The sequence below is a fragment of the Colossoma macropomum genome, unplaced genomic scaffold (genome assembly GCF_904425465.1).
Source record: "Colossoma macropomum unplaced genomic scaffold, Colossoma_macropomum, whole genome shotgun sequence".
Taxonomy (NCBI): domain Eukaryota; kingdom Metazoa; phylum Chordata; class Actinopteri; order Characiformes; family Serrasalmidae; genus Colossoma; species Colossoma macropomum.
This window is the reverse complement of record NW_023494802.1, coordinates 19,368,640-19,386,236: the sequence shown is the minus strand read 5'-3', so window position 1 is coordinate 19,386,236 and position 17,597 is coordinate 19,368,640. Positions and strand designations below refer to the sequence as shown.

The 17,597-nt window shown below is 41.2% G+C and overlaps 1 protein-coding gene across 1 annotated transcript; it reads left to right on the top strand.

Annotated features, from left to right (window-relative positions):
* The first annotated feature begins 240 nt into the window (after nucleotides 1-240).
* Nucleotides 241-13,586, top strand: LOC118822800 (MRG/MORF4L binding protein). The gene is made up of 5 exons (XM_036592078.1): nucleotides 241-456; nucleotides 4,500-4,621; nucleotides 4,699-4,780; nucleotides 4,875-4,949; nucleotides 11,843-13,586. Exons 1-5 carry the CDS (start codon nucleotides 321-323, stop codon nucleotides 12,049-12,051), a joined length of 624 nt encoding a protein of 207 aa, XP_036447971.1. The 5' UTR covers nucleotides 241-320; the 3' UTR covers nucleotides 12,052-13,586.
* The last annotated feature ends 4,011 nt before the right edge of the window (nucleotides 13,587-17,597 follow it).

The window sequence follows — 17,597 nt, the reverse complement described above, 5'->3', positions numbered from 1 at the left end:
ATTTACATGATATCAGGCACTGAGTGGAATGAGGTCTAAAGGCACAGTGAGTACAGACATAACTAGGAGCTGCAGCAGTGTTACAGTGTAAAGCGCAGTGAGAGTGTCATATTCACAGACTTATGAATGGGGAAACCTTTGCTGGGTCTAAAAGTGGTAATTTATACCTCCGTTTTTACGATATACCTCCCTATGCGTTGCGATATGAAACACTGTGCGGCCCGTGTAGCCGGATTTGTTTTGGCCCTGTTGTAGGCGGGCTTTGAGGACTCTCCACTGCAGGAGCCTGGCTGGTCGTAGTAAGGCAGCCACTGGAAACTATGGGTGAAGCTGAAGCAGTCCCAGCCGACGAAAAGCAAGGGGATTCCGGGAGCTGTGCCGCTGATGAGTCGGTGGTGTGGAGTCAGGAGGTGGAAGTGTGTCTTTTTCACGCCATGCTGGGTCATAAACCTGTCGGTGAGACACATTTCTGTATTTTCCGTACGGGCTCATCACACTAGGCCTCAGTCCCCGGCGTAGAGTGCAGCTTTCAGTCCGTTAGCCGGCAACCCGAAAGCCCGCATACGGGACGGCCGTGTGGTCGGCCACATTTTTCCGGAGCCGGGGAGCCAGCGTTGTGAGGAATTTTTTAAGTGTAATTAAAATAATTTTAAAATGCAAATATAATTAGACAGGGTTCTGAGATCATTTTAATTAGACTGGTAAACCAGCGCTTTGAAACTGGAGTCAGTTAATTTGCCGGCTAACTAGCTTAGCTTAGCCAGTTAGCACAAGAAGCTAACTTATTGAGCTGTTTAGCTAACCAAGCACAAAGAACGACGAGTAAAGTTAGAAGAAACGGAGGTAAAAATAAATAAATAATTCGAGCGAACGTTTTGCAGGTCGTACGCGCGTTTTCTTTTATTCGTGGTCACGATTTCTTAAATCGTTCCCTCATTTTCTTTAAATCGTGCGCACGTTTTCTTTACATCGTGGGTACGTTTTTTTTTTCATTCATGATTACGATTTTCTAATTCGTTCGCTCGTTTTCTTTTAACCGTGGTCATGTTTTATTTTTAACTGAATGCACGTCGTTTGTGTTTGTGTTGTGACAGAAATGCTCATCAGGTCTGATTTTGATTTGGGGGTTTATGAATAAACTGCAGCTCCTCTTCACAGCAAACAGCTCAAGGTGTTTCTGCCCCCGGTCAAGCTGCGGTGTTAGAGACCATCACACAATTACAGGACAAAATGATCAGCGTTTCAACATCCTCACAGTGGTGGACAGTAACTAAGTAAATGTAATTCGTTTCTGTACTTAAGTAGTTTTTTCGTGTATCTGTACTGAAGTATTTCCATTTTGGGCGACTTTTTACTTTCACTCCACTACATTTCAAAGTCAAATATCTCACTTTTTACTCCACTACATTATGAGAAATCTGTCGTTCCTTTTGGTTTATGTGTGTATAAAAACATAACGTCAAAACGAAAGAAGCGTGAAGTAAGAACACCAATCAGGGCACAGCGCACTCTGTTTTGAGCTTGTTTTGACCTGTTGGTCATACCGACCCAGTGCAGCACACGGTTCAACGTCAGTGCAGCAGCGTAAAATTTTGGGAGAGTCTATTCAACATAAATGATGAACTAACCTAACTTTGTGTAAACAGACCACAATATAGAAATATGTACACATATGCAGTTGTGACTGACGTGTCTTTTTTCTGAATTTATACAAACACTATTTAATTTTATAGTAAATTAGTTTTGGCTAGTTTATGTTTATGAACAGAGACCTACAGATGCAGTTTAGTAAAGGAAACTCATTTGTGAATCTGAGTTTAAAGTTTTTATTAAACTTAAACTTGTAACTAAGTTGCAAATAAATCTTAAACTGAAACTTTGCTTGTTTGTAAAAAGTGATTTCAGAGCCACTCAGTTCTACCTGATGGAAACTGTTTGCCTTCAGTGTTTTGTGCTTATGATAATTTTAATAGACATCAGCGTCACTAATTAATGACATTCTATTAAAAGACTGGTTTACCAAGAGAGACACTGGAGTATTTTCACCTAAAATTAGTTAATGAAGTGAGTCTTGTTACAAAAATGATAATAGGACATCAGAGTCATAATTAATCTTTTAGTACTTTTACTTTGGATACTTAAGTACATTTGAAGGCAAATACTTTTGTACTTTTACTCAAGTGGAGGTCTAAAGGGAGGAACTTCTACTTTTTCTGGAGTAATATTTTACCTTGGGTATCTCTACTTTAACTCAAGTACAGGGTTTGTGTACTTCGTCCACCACTTTCTATTAAACTCTCTCACCATTTGACCTCATCCCACATGAATGTTTCTGTGTGTATAATTTGAGGATGTTGAAATGTTGACGCTGATCATTTCTTCCTGTAATTGTGTGATGATCTCTAACACTGCAGCTTGACGTGGGAGCAGAAACAGCGCTAAGCGTTTGCGCTGCGTCTCTGTCTCTGTTAAATATGATCATTAGAAAATGCAGTTTAGTGAACATTGTGGTTGTAGTTTATCGTCTTCGTTCATTTCTCCACCAAACTGCAGCTGCACTGATGAATCTGTGGGCTGTTTGCTGTGAAGAGGAGCTGCATTTTCCTCATAACCCCTTAAATGAAAATCCTGATGAGCATCTCCGTCCATCATCTCATCAGTTTAACACGTCAAAACCCGTCAGACAGTCTCAGGGAGCTGTTAGTTACTCCTGCACAGGACAAATAACACGACCTGCATCTACTACGTTGATCTTGCGCTCAAATAAAAAAATAAACAACATGCATTCAGTTAAAAGTTAAACATGAAAACGATTAAAAGAAAACGAGAGAATGAATTAGAAAAACGTGATTACGAATAAAAAAAAAAACGTACGAACTGCAAAATGTTCGCTACGGTATTTTTTTTTTGCCTCCGTCCCTTCTGGGGCTCCGTAGTTTGTTGTAGAGTAGCTGATCAGGGCGAAGCTAAAGTGAAGCTTCTTGTTCGAATTTTCTCCGTTCCACCTTAAAATCTACAGCAGTTACATTCTGGGACCTGGGGCTGCTGCACCATTTAAGGTGGACAGGGAAAAATCGAATAGAAAGCCAACTTCAGCCTCGTCTGATTAGCCCTCAGCGGGTGCTTTAGAGTCACTTCTACCTCAAAATGTGTTTAAATATGTTTACAAAATCATTTAATAGCTTGTTTAACCTCCCCTCTCGGTTACGTTCATACAGAAGTCAAATACAATGTCAGTGACACAGGAGGCCTCGTGGTCACTGTGTTCCTGCTCCAGTACTGGTGTTATGATGCTTAAGTACAGCTACCCCATATAACCAAACCCTTCATAAGCCATGCTTTTCTCTGCACAGAGAGCTTAGGACAGTATAGAGTACAGAGGCCTCAGATAAATAAGAGAGGGTGGGAATGGGGAAAGAGATGCATGATGTTATTGGCTGATTTCTTTTTCCCTACCTGCTGGTGAGGTATTATATCTTTTTTTATGACTCGATATGAATGTGACCCATAGGGGTCATGAACTAAGAAGGTAAACGGTTTTCAAGTTGGCTTCAGTCGGGGCGCATATCGGGTTTGTAGGGTTCATGTGGTTAAATACTACGACGGCGTTTTACGGCCACTGTGAATCAAAATAAAAATAGTAGACTTCGAGAAAAAAGTTGTGATATTTCGAGCAATAAGTCGTATTATTTGGAGAAAAAAAGCAGAATTACGACATTAAAGTGGCATTAATACCAGGAAAGGTTGCAATATCGTGGCCAAAGGCTTTGCAAAGGGAAGGCAGCACCTCCTCGTGTTAAATGAGGGGCGGTGAGTTGGTGGAGTTCTACTTTCATATCGATTCACCCATAAAGAAACACTCAGTCTCCCTGTCTCTCCTGCACATCAGCACCAGCCTGTTATTAGTATAAGAACCGGCTGAAACGGCTGAGCAGGAAACTGTTTATCTAGAATAAAGAGCCAGACGGACTCGGAGGAAACTGTCTGTCTGTGTTGAAGGAGAATCTCAGGCAGGGTCGTCTACACGGCTATCGGGGGCTACATCTCCACACCATTCAAAGAGGGCATGAAGTTTCACAGACAGAGAGAATGATGATCAAAATGATCCACAAGGAGACAGGAGTGTGTGCCCAATTTATCCTCGAAATATTACAACTTTATTCTCAAAGTCTACTATTTTTATTTTTATTATCAGTGGCCCTAAAACGCCCTCGTAAAATACAGCTAATTTGGCTCATCCTAGTTCATCTCAGCTCACTTAGGAAGTGTTAGAAGATGGAAAAGCTTTGTTGCCCGGAAGGAATCCAGTTTGCCAATCCTGATTTAGACAAAACTGAATCTGCAAATGTGAAATGTAACGTAAATCAGTAATTGGTCAGTAATCATTTACGACATAAGTCTGTATAGCACTGTAAATGTCTTATGCATGAGTAAACTATAGCTGTTAATCGAACCTGCTTTAGCCATGCTGGGGCTTACTGCTTCTTGTCTTATTGCAGGGGTCAACCGTCACTTCCATATGATTTGCATTCGTGATAAATTTAGTCAAAACATTGGGAGGCAGGTGTCTTCAAAAGTCATCTGGGATCACCTGGGGACAATGTACGACATGCAGGCACTGGTGAGTCAACCACCTGACTGAGAATACAGTTTAATTTATGGTAAGAAAAAGTAATTAACCTGTTTTCATTTCTACAGCACGAGTCTGAAATACTGCCCTTTCCCAACTCAGAAAAGACCTTTGTGCTACCTGAGGACATAATACAGGATGTTAAAGAAGGTGAGATGCGTTTATCTAAATATTTAAGGTTTGTTTCTTCGTATATAGTATTTGCCGTGTCTTGACTGAATGTCTTCTTTGGTTCTTTCTACAGGGAAGGTAGGCTCAGAGGACGACTTGAAAGAAGAGTTCAAAGAAGAGAGGGACCTTTCCGCCACACATGAAGAAGGTTCTCTCTCTCTTTTTTTTTTTTTTTCCCCCTCATTTTCTTCCACGTTGCTGTCCTCTGCCTTTTTGCTTTGCCCTCTCTTTCATTCTCTTTCTCTCTTTCTGACGCAAGACGTCTTTTTACATCTGCGTCATTGCATTTTTCTTCTTTTTCTTTTCCGGATCGTTCTCCCATTTGGCTCGTAGCTCGGTGCAGCTCACCCTGGTGATTTGTGTCTCATTTTCAAAGGTCTGGGTCCCAGTATGGCTGGCCAGGAGTTTGCAAGGTATGGACAGAAGAAAACGTTTCACTCTGTTCCAAAACTCCAGCTTGAGCTCAGTACAGACCAGCTCAGAACCAGAGGCCTCTGTAGGCAGCCTTCAGAGACCTCTGAGCATGTGCGTCTTTCTCTCTCTCTCTCTCTCTCTCTCTTTCATTTTTCTCTTTCTCTTTTCCTTTTGTGTTGCTGTGTGTGGATAGAGGCATGCCTTGTGAAGAAGTTGGATGTATGGGGCTGCTGAATACGAGTCTTAGGCCCAAAGCATACTTCACGCAAGGACGCTTCGAACTACGCAGACGGTAGTTGCATTAAAAAATGTGTATATATTTCATAACGCGACGCAAGCGCGAGCTGCATTCTGAGCGTTACAGCAGGGGGCGCCATAACGCCAGCCAAGCCTGACCAAGCTGTCTTGTACCTCCAGCGTGCTTTCTTAACTGCCATAGCAGACAAGCAGTTGAGTCTCACGCAAAGACGGCATAAAACTCCTTGAGACCACCGGTGGTTCCAAAACGCACTTCGTCATATTCTTCATAACTTTCATATTTCATAAGCTACATTCTAAAGGTGGGGGTCGTTTGAGAGCTGTAACTGTTTTCTTTCCAGTCAAATAGATGGGTGATGTAATTTCAAACCCTTATAATAAAAGTAGCTGAACTCAATTTTTTTGTCTACTGAAAGTCGACCCATTTTTCCACAAATCTGGGCTATAAACTATAAACAGATGGCGTCTCTTCAGTGATCTGCTCTGTAAAAACTATTTTTATAAAAAAATACAAACAGCGTCTAAGATTTTTGGCTTTCAGCAGTAAATTGTAAGCATATAGCCATATGGGTATGATCATAAAACACATTTTCAGTTAATTTGAGAGGAGCTTTTACAAAAAAATAAACAAAATAAAAACATACATTTATTTCATGCAGTTACTGAATAATTTGGTTAATTATCGCATTTCCAGTCCAAGAGAAGAGGTAAAGCAGCTCACTCTCCTCTACTGTCTACTACATGTTTAGCTGTTGAGGCTGTTGGAATAACAGTAGATCCCTCTCTGATTTGTCCTCTATTGCCCCCTTCAGTACTGAGTGTTTTAACCTCCGCAGCAACGTAAGAATGCGCGTTGAGTTTGTACAGAAGGACCGAGCGACCGAGAAAAAAGCAACCGAGAAAAAAGCGACCGAGAAAAAAGGTGTGATATTTCGAGCAATAAGTCGTATTATTTGGAGAAAAAAAGTCATACAATTACAACATTAAGTGGCACTGATACCAGGAAAGTTCACAATATTGTGGCCAAAGGCTTTGCGAAGGGAAGGCAGCACTTCCTCATGTTAAATGAGGGGTGGTGAGTTGGTGGAGTTATACTTTCATATCGATGGCCGAGTGTTTGCAGTGCATTGGCCAAGCGCTGTCATTTGCATTTGCGTCCTTGCGTAAAGTATGTTTCAGGCCTTAAAGCGGCTGTCGACTCGATTGCAATTGAAGATTGTAATCGAAATATCTCAGTGATGGTAAGGATAAGTGAATTTGACGATTAACCAAAGTTAGATTTGAAAGAATTGTATGCTAAACCATAATTTAAGTGAAGATGAAAGGTACTGAAAAATATTTGTACCATCAGAACTGTGTGGGTGTTTCAGACCGCAGTGATTGGCATAGCCACGGCAACGTAAACAACCCCACAGCAGTGGGCAGTGTGTGTTTTTAAGCTTTGCTTTTCTGACAGAAGTTGGGCTTTGAATCTGTGAGAGATGGCTGATTATGTCTGATTACAGAGATAGTTACAGTCAATGGGTCAACGGGAGAGACTACGGTAACCGTGAAAAGTAATGCAAAACATGCAAACACAGCATTTGCTCTGATAGGGTAATGTGGCTGAGATGGGTGACAAAACAAACAGTGTTAGCTTTTGTTTCACACATTGTTATACATATTGTTTTAATATTCGCTGATACTGAGTCCGATATCATTCTGGCTGTGTTTACATGCAAAGATTTTTGCCAATCTGATTGAATACATTCCGATTACACATTAAGACTGAGGTGTTTATTTTCACTCTACTCAACAATCTGATGAAAGTCTCAGTTTACATGCTCACTACAAGTAATCTGATCCAAAATGGCATGCATGCATAGGGAACCACTTAGTGTAGACATTACCATGACAACCAACTGTCTTGTCCGAGTGAGTCCAGTCAGAGTGAGATGAGCAGCAGTGAGCAGTGCTTGTGTTTTTAATTGCTTTAAAATGATGTCAGACTCAGGAAAACGTCCTTCACATGTCCTTATTAAAGAAGGCCGAGAGGAAGACGTCGTGTTCTGAGACACATAAGCTGGACGTCCGTCCCACCGCCGTCTTTTAAAGATCAGAGCATGAACTTCGTCTCCTCTGCAGACCAGTTTCTGCTCCGCCATGCAAAACGTACTTAAACTTTCCGATTGGGAATGTAATCAGATACAGGCGTTTACACGGATATTATTCCTCTGTTTAACTGATTATTACCCACCCCATTCAATCAGATAGAAAGTGTATTCCAAATGGCCTCAATCAGACGTATTCTACTCCGATTGAGCGATTAGTCGAATTATTAACGAATTATTAGGCTGCCTGTCAACGTGGCTACTGAGTAACTTGCTTAGAATTAAGCAGTTGTTAATGTAAATGAGGGCAGCGTATTTTAACAGCTAAATCATTAAATTCAGCTGATTTTAAATGATGTGAATTAGCTAGTTATGCTACACTAGTGACCTTTTATCAAGCAGTGCTGCAGTAGTGAAGAGTTTTGCTGCGCATCAGAAAAGCGCTTCTGTACAGCTATAAATAAAGTATGTTTCATAGTTTTGAACCCCAATCTATTCTTAGGCTCAACACCCTGTGCAGTCTCTGTAGCTCAGTGACAGCAGGAGTCACATCGGAGGCTAATCCAAGGAGCTCGCTTGTGGAGTTTTATGTCTGAAGTGTTTTGTTTGGCTGGTTGAGCTGAATGTCCTCTGAGGCCAGACTTAGGCCCAGTCCCATTTCTTCTGTTTAACCCTACCCCTTGTTTCCGAGTGTCACCCTAACCCCTTGGAACTGAGTTACAAGCGGTAGTGGTTGAAATCTTCCTCTACAAAATGAGACCCCCAAATGAAAAGAGCATCACTTCATTAACAGCTACCAGCGCTGCTCTGTAGGTGACCCTGCCAGTCTGCAGTGACAGCAGAGGAGGGTAAAGTTCAGCTCCTCACTGCTGGGCTTTAGTTACATTTAGGGAATCATATGCCTTCAAAGAGGGGGCAATTATTTATTATCACCCACCCCTAATTCTTCAGTGATATGAAGCTGAAGTCAGATATTCACCAGGTTCTTGTTCGAATTTTCCCGTTCCACCTTAAATGTAGCAGCAGTTACATTCTGGCGCTTCAGGTGTCAGAACTGCTGGACTATTTAAGGTGGAACGGGAAAGTTAGCAAGCTGGCTACTGAGAAATTAGCATACTATTAGCGATTTTTTAATGCTTGCTACGAAGAAAACGACTGTAATACATGGAAACAACATTAAGCTAAGATAATACTGTGGTTATCGTAATTTTTAAACAGAGAAAATTCTCACATTTGTGGGTTTCTTTGGTCTCTTGTTCAGCCGTCTTGCTAGTTTTTCTTTTTTTCTCGTATCACTCTGTTTGGAGTCTCTGAAAAACCTCCGTTTGGAGGGCCATGCAGTCCTAACACGTCGGCTTACCCCCCTAAATTGGGACACTCTAACCCTAGACATGAACGCGGAAAACAAAGGGCTAAGGGCTCAGTGGTGGGGCGAGGGGTGAAATGGGATTGGGCCTTAGAGTGTGATTTTAGAAATCTTGTTCTTGTACTCGCACTGTAACAAACGCTTGGTCTATGGCCAATTTCAAATAAAGTTTCATTCAAAATAACATGCAGTGCACGGAGCACTGATCACAGTGAATCTGAGCTACCTCTCTGCTAACACTGCACTGAAGCTAAAAGCCAGGCGTGCATTTTGTCTGGCTTGCATGTGCATGGTAGGATAGTATGGTCTTATCTACAGCCTAATGTTACTAAAGTTTCATAAATCACCGTATTAACATTCATAACTAGCAATTCTATTCAGTCAAACAGAGTAAAGTTGGCATAGACGGACTTTGGTAGCAAATGTCAGCGTTTTTCTCTCTCTGTTTAGCTGGTCTGTATGTTTTGAAGTGTAGGTCTGGCAGGAATATAACAAGGCTCTGTCCATGAACACCCAGATCTGCACCTTTTATCTAACAGGGGAAAACTAATTAACCAAAGGCTCCACTAAACAAGTAGGTTTTAGCCTAGACTTAAAGACTGAGGCTGTGTCTGAGTCCCGAACACTGACTGGAAGATTATCCCAAAGTTGGGGGATTTGTATACCTCATCTATGTTTGGCAAAAGGAGACAGCTGTGTAAATTTGATATTTCATTCGTTCATTCGCGAGTCATTCGTTTTTTCATTCGTGAGTCATTCGTTTAAGGCAAATTCCACCAGTTTTGAAGTCAAATGTGTTTTTAACAAGAATCAGACTACTCGATAGAAAAGACTGGGAGCATAACTTGGACTGTATGTATTGCAGTGGGAGAATATTTCTCCACGATTCTGCTTGTGTTTTGGCTAATAGACTATCATTCTAATGAAGCTGATGCTTGCTTGTTTGGTCAGAGCCACATCTCAGAAACTATTTTAGCCTGAAAATGTGTTGACCTTTTGGTTTAAAATGTCTGGCACAGACATTTTATAGGAAATGCACAGTTGAATTAATTGAATGTCTGGACATTTGCTGATACGTTTGTCCGAAATGTGAAATATATGACCATCACATTTTCTTCCTGGGCCAATGGCAAATAATGCTGTTCAAAATCATTATTTAAAACATTGCTATTAAAAAGAATATGAGGTGCATTTAGTGCTTTAAAATGTATTGCATAGGCTTTAAAATAGTATCATTTCATTTGTAAACAGGACCATCAGATTTACCACCAAGACTGGTGGCGCAACCACACATTACTGAAAACCTGTGCTTGAACACCCATATAAATTTATGTCCTTGAACTCAAGTTTATACATATGTAAATAAGTACACATTTTCATGGTTTTCCTGGGGTTGTCCTACCTGACTACCTGTAAACTGAACCAGCCTAATTAACTTGTATATTTGTGCAAGGCTATTGGGATTGCACTGCAAAGGTTTCTTGGGGTCTTCATTATGATGAAATACCCTGCCCAGTCTTTCTTAAAAACAAGTCAGAATGAAAGTCCTTTGTTGTCTGTTGTGCTACATGACATTTGGGGAAATCCGTATTTACAGACTAACATTTCTTAAGGAGTTGCATACTATCAACACCCCCCTATTTTGTGACGCTATTATAATTTTAAAAACATGACAAACAATTGTATTTAAAATTTTATATGACTGAATTACCCTTTATAATAGTTTTCTTAATCTGTATGTACCCTGATCAGGCATAACATTATGACCACCTCCTTGTTTCTGTGCTCATTGTCCATTTTATCAGCTCCACTTACTTTGTAGTTCTACAGTTACAGACTGTAGTCCATCTGTTTCTCTGCATACTTTGTTAGCCCCCTTTTACCCTGCTCTTCAGTGGTCAGGACCCCCATGGACCCTCACAGAGCAGGTACTATTTGAGTGGTGCAGTGGTTTTTAAACATTGTGTCCACTCACTGTCCACTCTATTAGACACTCCTACCTTGTCAGTCCACCTTGTAGATGTAAAGTCAGAGACGATAGCTCATCTGCTGCTGCACAGTTTGTGTTGGTCATCCTCTAGTCCTTCATCAGTGGTCACAGGACGCTGTTGGCTGGATATTTTTGGTTGGTGGACTATTCTCAGTCCAGCAGTGACACTGAGGTGTTTAAAAACTCCAGCAGCACTGCTGTGTCTGATCCACTCAGACCAGCGCAACACACACTAACACACCACCACCACGTCAGTGTTACTGCAGTGCTGAGAATGACCCACCAACCAAATAGTACCTGCTCTGTGAGGGTCCATGGGGGTCCTGACCACTGAAGAACAGGGTAAAAGGGGGCTAACAAAGTATGCAGAGAAACAGATGGACTACAGTCTGTAACTGTAGAACTACAAAGTGCACCTGTATAGTAAGTGGAGCTGATAAAATGGACAGTGAGCATAGAAACAAGGCGGTGGTCAGAATGTTATGCCAGATCGGTATGTATATCAGAGCATTGCTTTAGTAAAGATCTTTCATTATGTTTACATCGAGTTTATCAGGCCAATATTTGACCTGCATCTTGGCCCCATTTACTGTGTTTATTATCCAGATTCATCTTGAAACTTAGCAAGTAAAGCATAAAGAGAGGAAAGAATGAACTACTTTTGAAAGATTGGTGGTTCTTTCCTTAAATAATGACTGTATATGAAGCCCTTTATGGAATGTTGGACATTTAGCTGTGAGGAAAATGGGCTGAGACTTAAAAGGATACTCCACTAGAATAATACTTAATCCACACGTACTGCACTCCTGCAGTACGAACTGATCAGGTGGAGTAGCCTTTGAAAGTGAAATGCACTTCATCTACTTCTACTAACCCCTCTCTTTATCCTTCCCTCTGTTTCTTTCTGTTTTTTGTTTCGTCAGGCAGCAATTCTTCAGTAAAGACGGAGCGCTCGGGCAGCGGGCGAGAGAAAGAGAGAGAGCGCGACAGGGAGAGGGGGGCCTCGGGTGAGTCGGGTGGAGGATCGAAGGAGGCCACGGGCGAGAAGAGGAAAAGGAACCGCGCCACGGACAAGACGCTCGGCTCTGGCAACCCGTCCAGCCCCGGGGGAGCCAAGCGCCGCAGGACGTAGAGACGGCCGGCGGCGGGCGACCTACAGACCAGAGGCACATGGAGAGGCTGGCTGGTTGAGACTGAGAGAAATGGCATGCACTAGCCTAATCTGCAGTTCAGATGAGGTTGAGGCGCGAAGATCTGAGATCGTTAGATGTTCCAGCATTTGAGGTTATTGCAGAAGCTCACAGTGATGAGAGGAAGCTGTTGTGCTTCATGCATACAGAGCATTTCGCAGAAGAAAGGCAGAACTCTAGAAAAAAGTATCAGGAATTGAAGAGCAGTGGAAACCTGTAGACTTGCATCCATGTCATTGCTCATTTGGAAGGTTAGAAGCAGATGAAGTCGTGTTCTTTGTTAATGTTTTTTTCCATCTTAAACAGAATTTTTGTGTCTTAATTTTTTATGTTTTCCAGGTAATCTCATTGTGAATTTCCACACCTGAAAATGTGTCTTTTTGATTGAATTGCTGCAACAGGAAGATATGAGTTGCGTTCCAAAGCCTAGACTGCAGTCAGCATCATAGCAGCCTGTTCCAAAGTGAAGGACCCTTCATATACAACCTAGAAATGCAGCCTACGTTCTGAGTGATTTCAAGGACGTAGATGTATCGTTCCAGGCCTTCGGTTACCCACAGCTCTCTGTGCACAAACAACGCGAAGGAGAACAAAAAACACCACGAAAACGAAGCCGTTGAAGCAGAGTTTGTTTTAAAATGTAAGTTGTTCCCGTCCTTGAATTCGTCTTCGTTACCCTATAAAATGTAAAACGACTGATTAATTAAAGCATCTGTCCATATATCGTATATCGTCCATATATCATTTTATTTAGAAGTATTTGTATGTATGTAGTTTATCGTACTACATAAGAACATCTCAACAAAAAAGCAACAAACTCGATGCAGCGGCTCCATTTTCTCTCACCAGTTCCCTCCCGAGTTTGGCGCCGCTCTGGTGGCGTCACCACGCATCCTCGTTAGGACTGATCCATTAGTTTGACCAATAGGCTACTAAGGAGGAGTCTTCATAGGACAGTCCTACCAAGGAACCGCACTACCTCAGCTGCAGCCTAGGCTCTGGAACGCAGCTGTGGAGTCGTATTGCATCATTTGGCAGCTGTTGGAAATATGAATATGGTCTATGTTGGTTAGTTAGAATATATGGTATCGTAGTGGTCAGTTAGTAAAGAGATTTTTAAGTACATAAAGACATGGACTCAGTTTGGTTTTGATGTTCTCATGAGGCTCTGGATTTGTACTGAATGACTGCATAGTACGAGGAACCCAGCCTTGCTTGTTCTGAAGGTACATACACCCACAGTGCTTATATACTTCAGTCATACACTATAGCTGAAATTTATTTTTTTCATATGTGATTGAAAAACACTGTTGAACACTGTTACATGTGCCGGACTATGCATCACCATCCCTTACATTCTGTTTGTTGAGGAGAAATGTGATTTTTACAGCATTGTTTTACTGTATTTATTAGTTCTAAAAGCCTTGTTTCTAAAAGGTGTAAACCTTTTATTAAATCAAGCTGTATTTTAACGTCATTGGTGTTGTGTTATGAAAGTAAGACATGAGTGTAGATGTTCTTAGTCTGCTTTGGTGCATAATTCTACGACCTTTCAACTGTTTTGTATCCATAGACCCCCGATCAGTCATACCATTCTGACCACCTCCTTGTTTCTACGCTCATTGTCCATTTTATCAGCTCCACTTACTATATAGGTGCACTTTGTAGTTCTACAGTTACAGACTGTAGTCCATCTGTTTCTCTGATACTTTGTTAGCCCCCTTTTACCCTGTTCTTCAGTGGTCAGGACCCTCATGGACCCTCACAGAGCAGTTGGTGGGTCAGTCTCAGCACTGCAGTAACATTGATGTGGTGGTGGTGTGTTAGTGTGTGTTGCGCTGGTCTGAGTGGATCAGACTCAGCAGTGCTGCTGGAGTTTTTAAACACCTCTGTATCACTGCTGGACTGAGAATAGTCCACCAACCAAAAATATCCAGCCAGCAGTGTCCTGTGGGCAGCGTCCTGTGACCACTGATGAAGGACTAGAGGATGACCAACACAAACTGTGCAGCAGCAGATGAGCTATCGTCTCTGACTTTACATCTACAAGGTGGACTGACAAGGTAGAAGTGTCTAATCGAGTGGACAGTGAGTGGACACACTGAGGTGTTTAAAAACTCCAGCAGCACTGCTGTGTCTGATCTACTCGTACCAGCGCAACACACACTAACACACTGCCACCATGTCAGTGTTACTGCAGTGCTGAGAATGATCCACCACCCAAATAGTACCTGCTCTGTGAGGGTCCATGGGAGTCCTGACCACTGAAGAACAGGGTAAAAGGGGGCTAACAAAGTATCAGAGAAACAGATGGACTACAGTCTGTAACTGTAGAACTACAAAGTGCACCTGTATAGTAAGTGGAGCTGATAAAATGGACAATGAGTGTAGAAACAAGGAGGTGGTCATTATGTTATGCCTGATCGATGCATGTATGCTGTCTTAAAAATAAAGCAGACAAAAGGGGTTCCTTGGAGCAGCACACTTAGAAATAAAGGTTCTGTTCAGGTACATTTTTCGTTCATCAAGGTACAAACAGTGTAAATGTTCCCTCAAAGCTCCAACAGTGGTTTTAAGGTCTGATTGTGAACCTTAAATAAGTTTTTCCAGCTGAAAAGTTTGTATTTGTACCTTTTCATAACCGAATGTTTTAAAACAGAACAGTAAAATAAAAGCCTGGAGACGAGACGGGGTGTGTGGAGTCAGTACAGCTTAGAACATATCATTTCAGTGGATTATGGTTCAGTTATGTTCCCTGACTAAAGGTACTGAGATGTACCATTGAGGGAACCACCCCAGTGACAGTTTCATGCCCTTATTTCTGAGAGTGGACACTATCAAAGAAAAGCTTGGTTCACTAAAGAACAATGGACGGTTCTTTAAAGAACCATTTTTGTAAATGCAAGCATGAAGAGCCTTCTGAAAGTGCGAAGAGCCTCCATATAATGTGAAGACTGTACACCAGTTAAAGGTCTTTCCTAGAACCATACATCAAAGTCAGGAACCATTAAGAAACCTTAATTTTTAAAACAAATACAGTACTGCGTCAGAGTTACAGGCCACATTCCATTTATTTAATTTTCAGTCGAAACAGCCGTTATGTACAAGTTATTCATTTTTAAGAGTCGGGGAAACAAGCTGAAAACATATTTAACAGAAATTAATACAGAACCCTTTGCCTCTTATAATAGCTATCATTGTGCCTCATTCCCAACCGTTCTTAAGAAGAAATCTCTTCTTAACCTTTTTAACTTAGTGGGACCACCGGTGTTTCCAAAACACGCTTCATCATAGTCTTTACTTCATAACTTTCATATTTCATAAGCTACATTCTAAAGGTGGGGGTTGTATGAGGCTGTAACTGTCTTCTCTCCAGTCAAATAGATGGGTGATGTCATTTTAAACCCTTATAATAAAAGAAGCTGAACTCACAATTTTGTTGTTCTACTGAAAGTCGACCCATTTTTCCACAAATCTGGGCTATAAACTATAAACAGACGGCGTCTCTTCAGATTTTTGGCTTTCGGCAGTAAATTGTAAGCATATAGCAATATTGGTATGATCATAAAACACATGCTCTGTTAATTTGAGGGGAGCTTTCACATTGCATTTATTTTATGCAGTTACTGAATAATTTGCCTTACGATTGGGCATGTAAATTCAGATGGAAAAACTGATATATACCCACAAGCATAAGAGGTTATGTGTTTTCTTATTTGGGATTTGTTCTTAGGTAAGAACAGGGAGCACCTGTGAACTTAGACCCTTTTTCAAGAACAAATTTAAGGAAAATCTCAGAAAGATATTGGTGAATGAGGCCCATTGTTCTCAAGAGAGGTTTCCTGCAGGGATATTTCTTCTCCAAAGTTCAGTCTTAGAAGTTGGTTGTATTTTCTGCTTCACACAATCCAAATAATCACAAACGCATTTAATGATGTTGAGGTCTGGACCCTGGGGTGGTCAGTTCATTGTTCTGAGAACACCAGGGGCTTCTTTGTTTGATTTTCCTTTTTTATGTATTTTCTTTTCTCAGTGAGGTTCTTCTTGAACAGCTACACATCCTTTCAGACCCACAGCGCTGAGTCATCTTCTCACAGTGGAAGGATGGACAGAAACACCTGTGGATGTTTTCAGATCTGAAGCAGCTTGATTCTCTCAGAGATGAAAGTTTGGTAACACTTTACTGCAGGGTGCTGTTCATAAGGCTACATAACACTTACATAACGCTGTTGTCGGAAGAAAACCTCGTATCTCCAAAATGGTAACTTTACAGGAGAAGCAAAAAACCTACTTCACTTTCAATGTAAGTCAATGGAACCAGAAGTTTTTTCCAAGTAATTTTGGGTCGTTTCTTTTGGTCCATTCTTCAAGAAATTTACAAACAATGTAAAGGGTCATAGGTATTTTCAAACTATGTCAAAAGCGATAAGCTTGTCATGACAACTGACATAACCCTACATAAATGTTTATAAACGCTTATTCCAATAGGTGTCATCTGTCATAAACACTGCTTTAGCTAACTTTGATCAAAACTGGCAAATGTAGCCTTTATAATGAATGACACCTATTGGAATAAGTATATATAAACATTTATGTAGGGTTATGTCAGTTGATATGACAAGCTTATGTCATGTAGCCTTATGGATAGAACCCTACAGTAAAGTGTTGTCGAACGTTGTTCATTCTGTTTATCTGATGGTGGCGGTTTTGGTGGTTTAGCAGGTCTTGCATGGTTGTTTGGAGTCCCGTTTTCTCTGTATCTGCCAATATTTTTTTAAATCCAGTTTTGGAAACTCCTGTGTTGCTGCTTCAGTGGTTTTAGATATTTTTATCAGATATTTCTATGGTATACTGAAGTACAATTATGAGAATTTTGTATGTTTTATCCAACTTTTATTGACAAATATATCAAGTTTATGCAAAGACTCAATATTTACAGTGTTGACCCTTCTTTTTTCAAAACTTCTACACTTCGCCCTGGCATGCTGGACATCAGCTTCTGGGCCAAATCCTGACTAATGGCAACCCATTCTTCCCTAATCAGTGCTTGGAGTTCTTTACAATTTCAGTTTCTGAAAAAAAATTCTGTTTTTGTTTGTCCACCCTCCTTTTGGGGATTGACCACAGGTTCTCAATGGGATCGAGATCTGGGGAGTTTCCTGGCCATGGACCCAAAATTTCAATGTTTTGTTCACCGAGCCACTTAGTTATCACTTTAGCCCTGTGACCTGGTGCTCCGTCATGCTGGAAAAAGCATTGTTCATCACCGAATTGCTCCTGGATCGTTGGGAGAAGTTGCTCTTGGAGGATGTTTTGATACCATTCTTTATTCATGACGGTGTTCTTAGGGAAACTGTGAGTGAGCCCACTCACTTGGATGAGAAGCAACCCCACACATGATGGTCTCAGGATGCTTTACTGTTCACATGACACAGGACTCATGGTAGCACTCACCTTTTCTTCTCTGGGCAGTCATTCCCATTTCCAG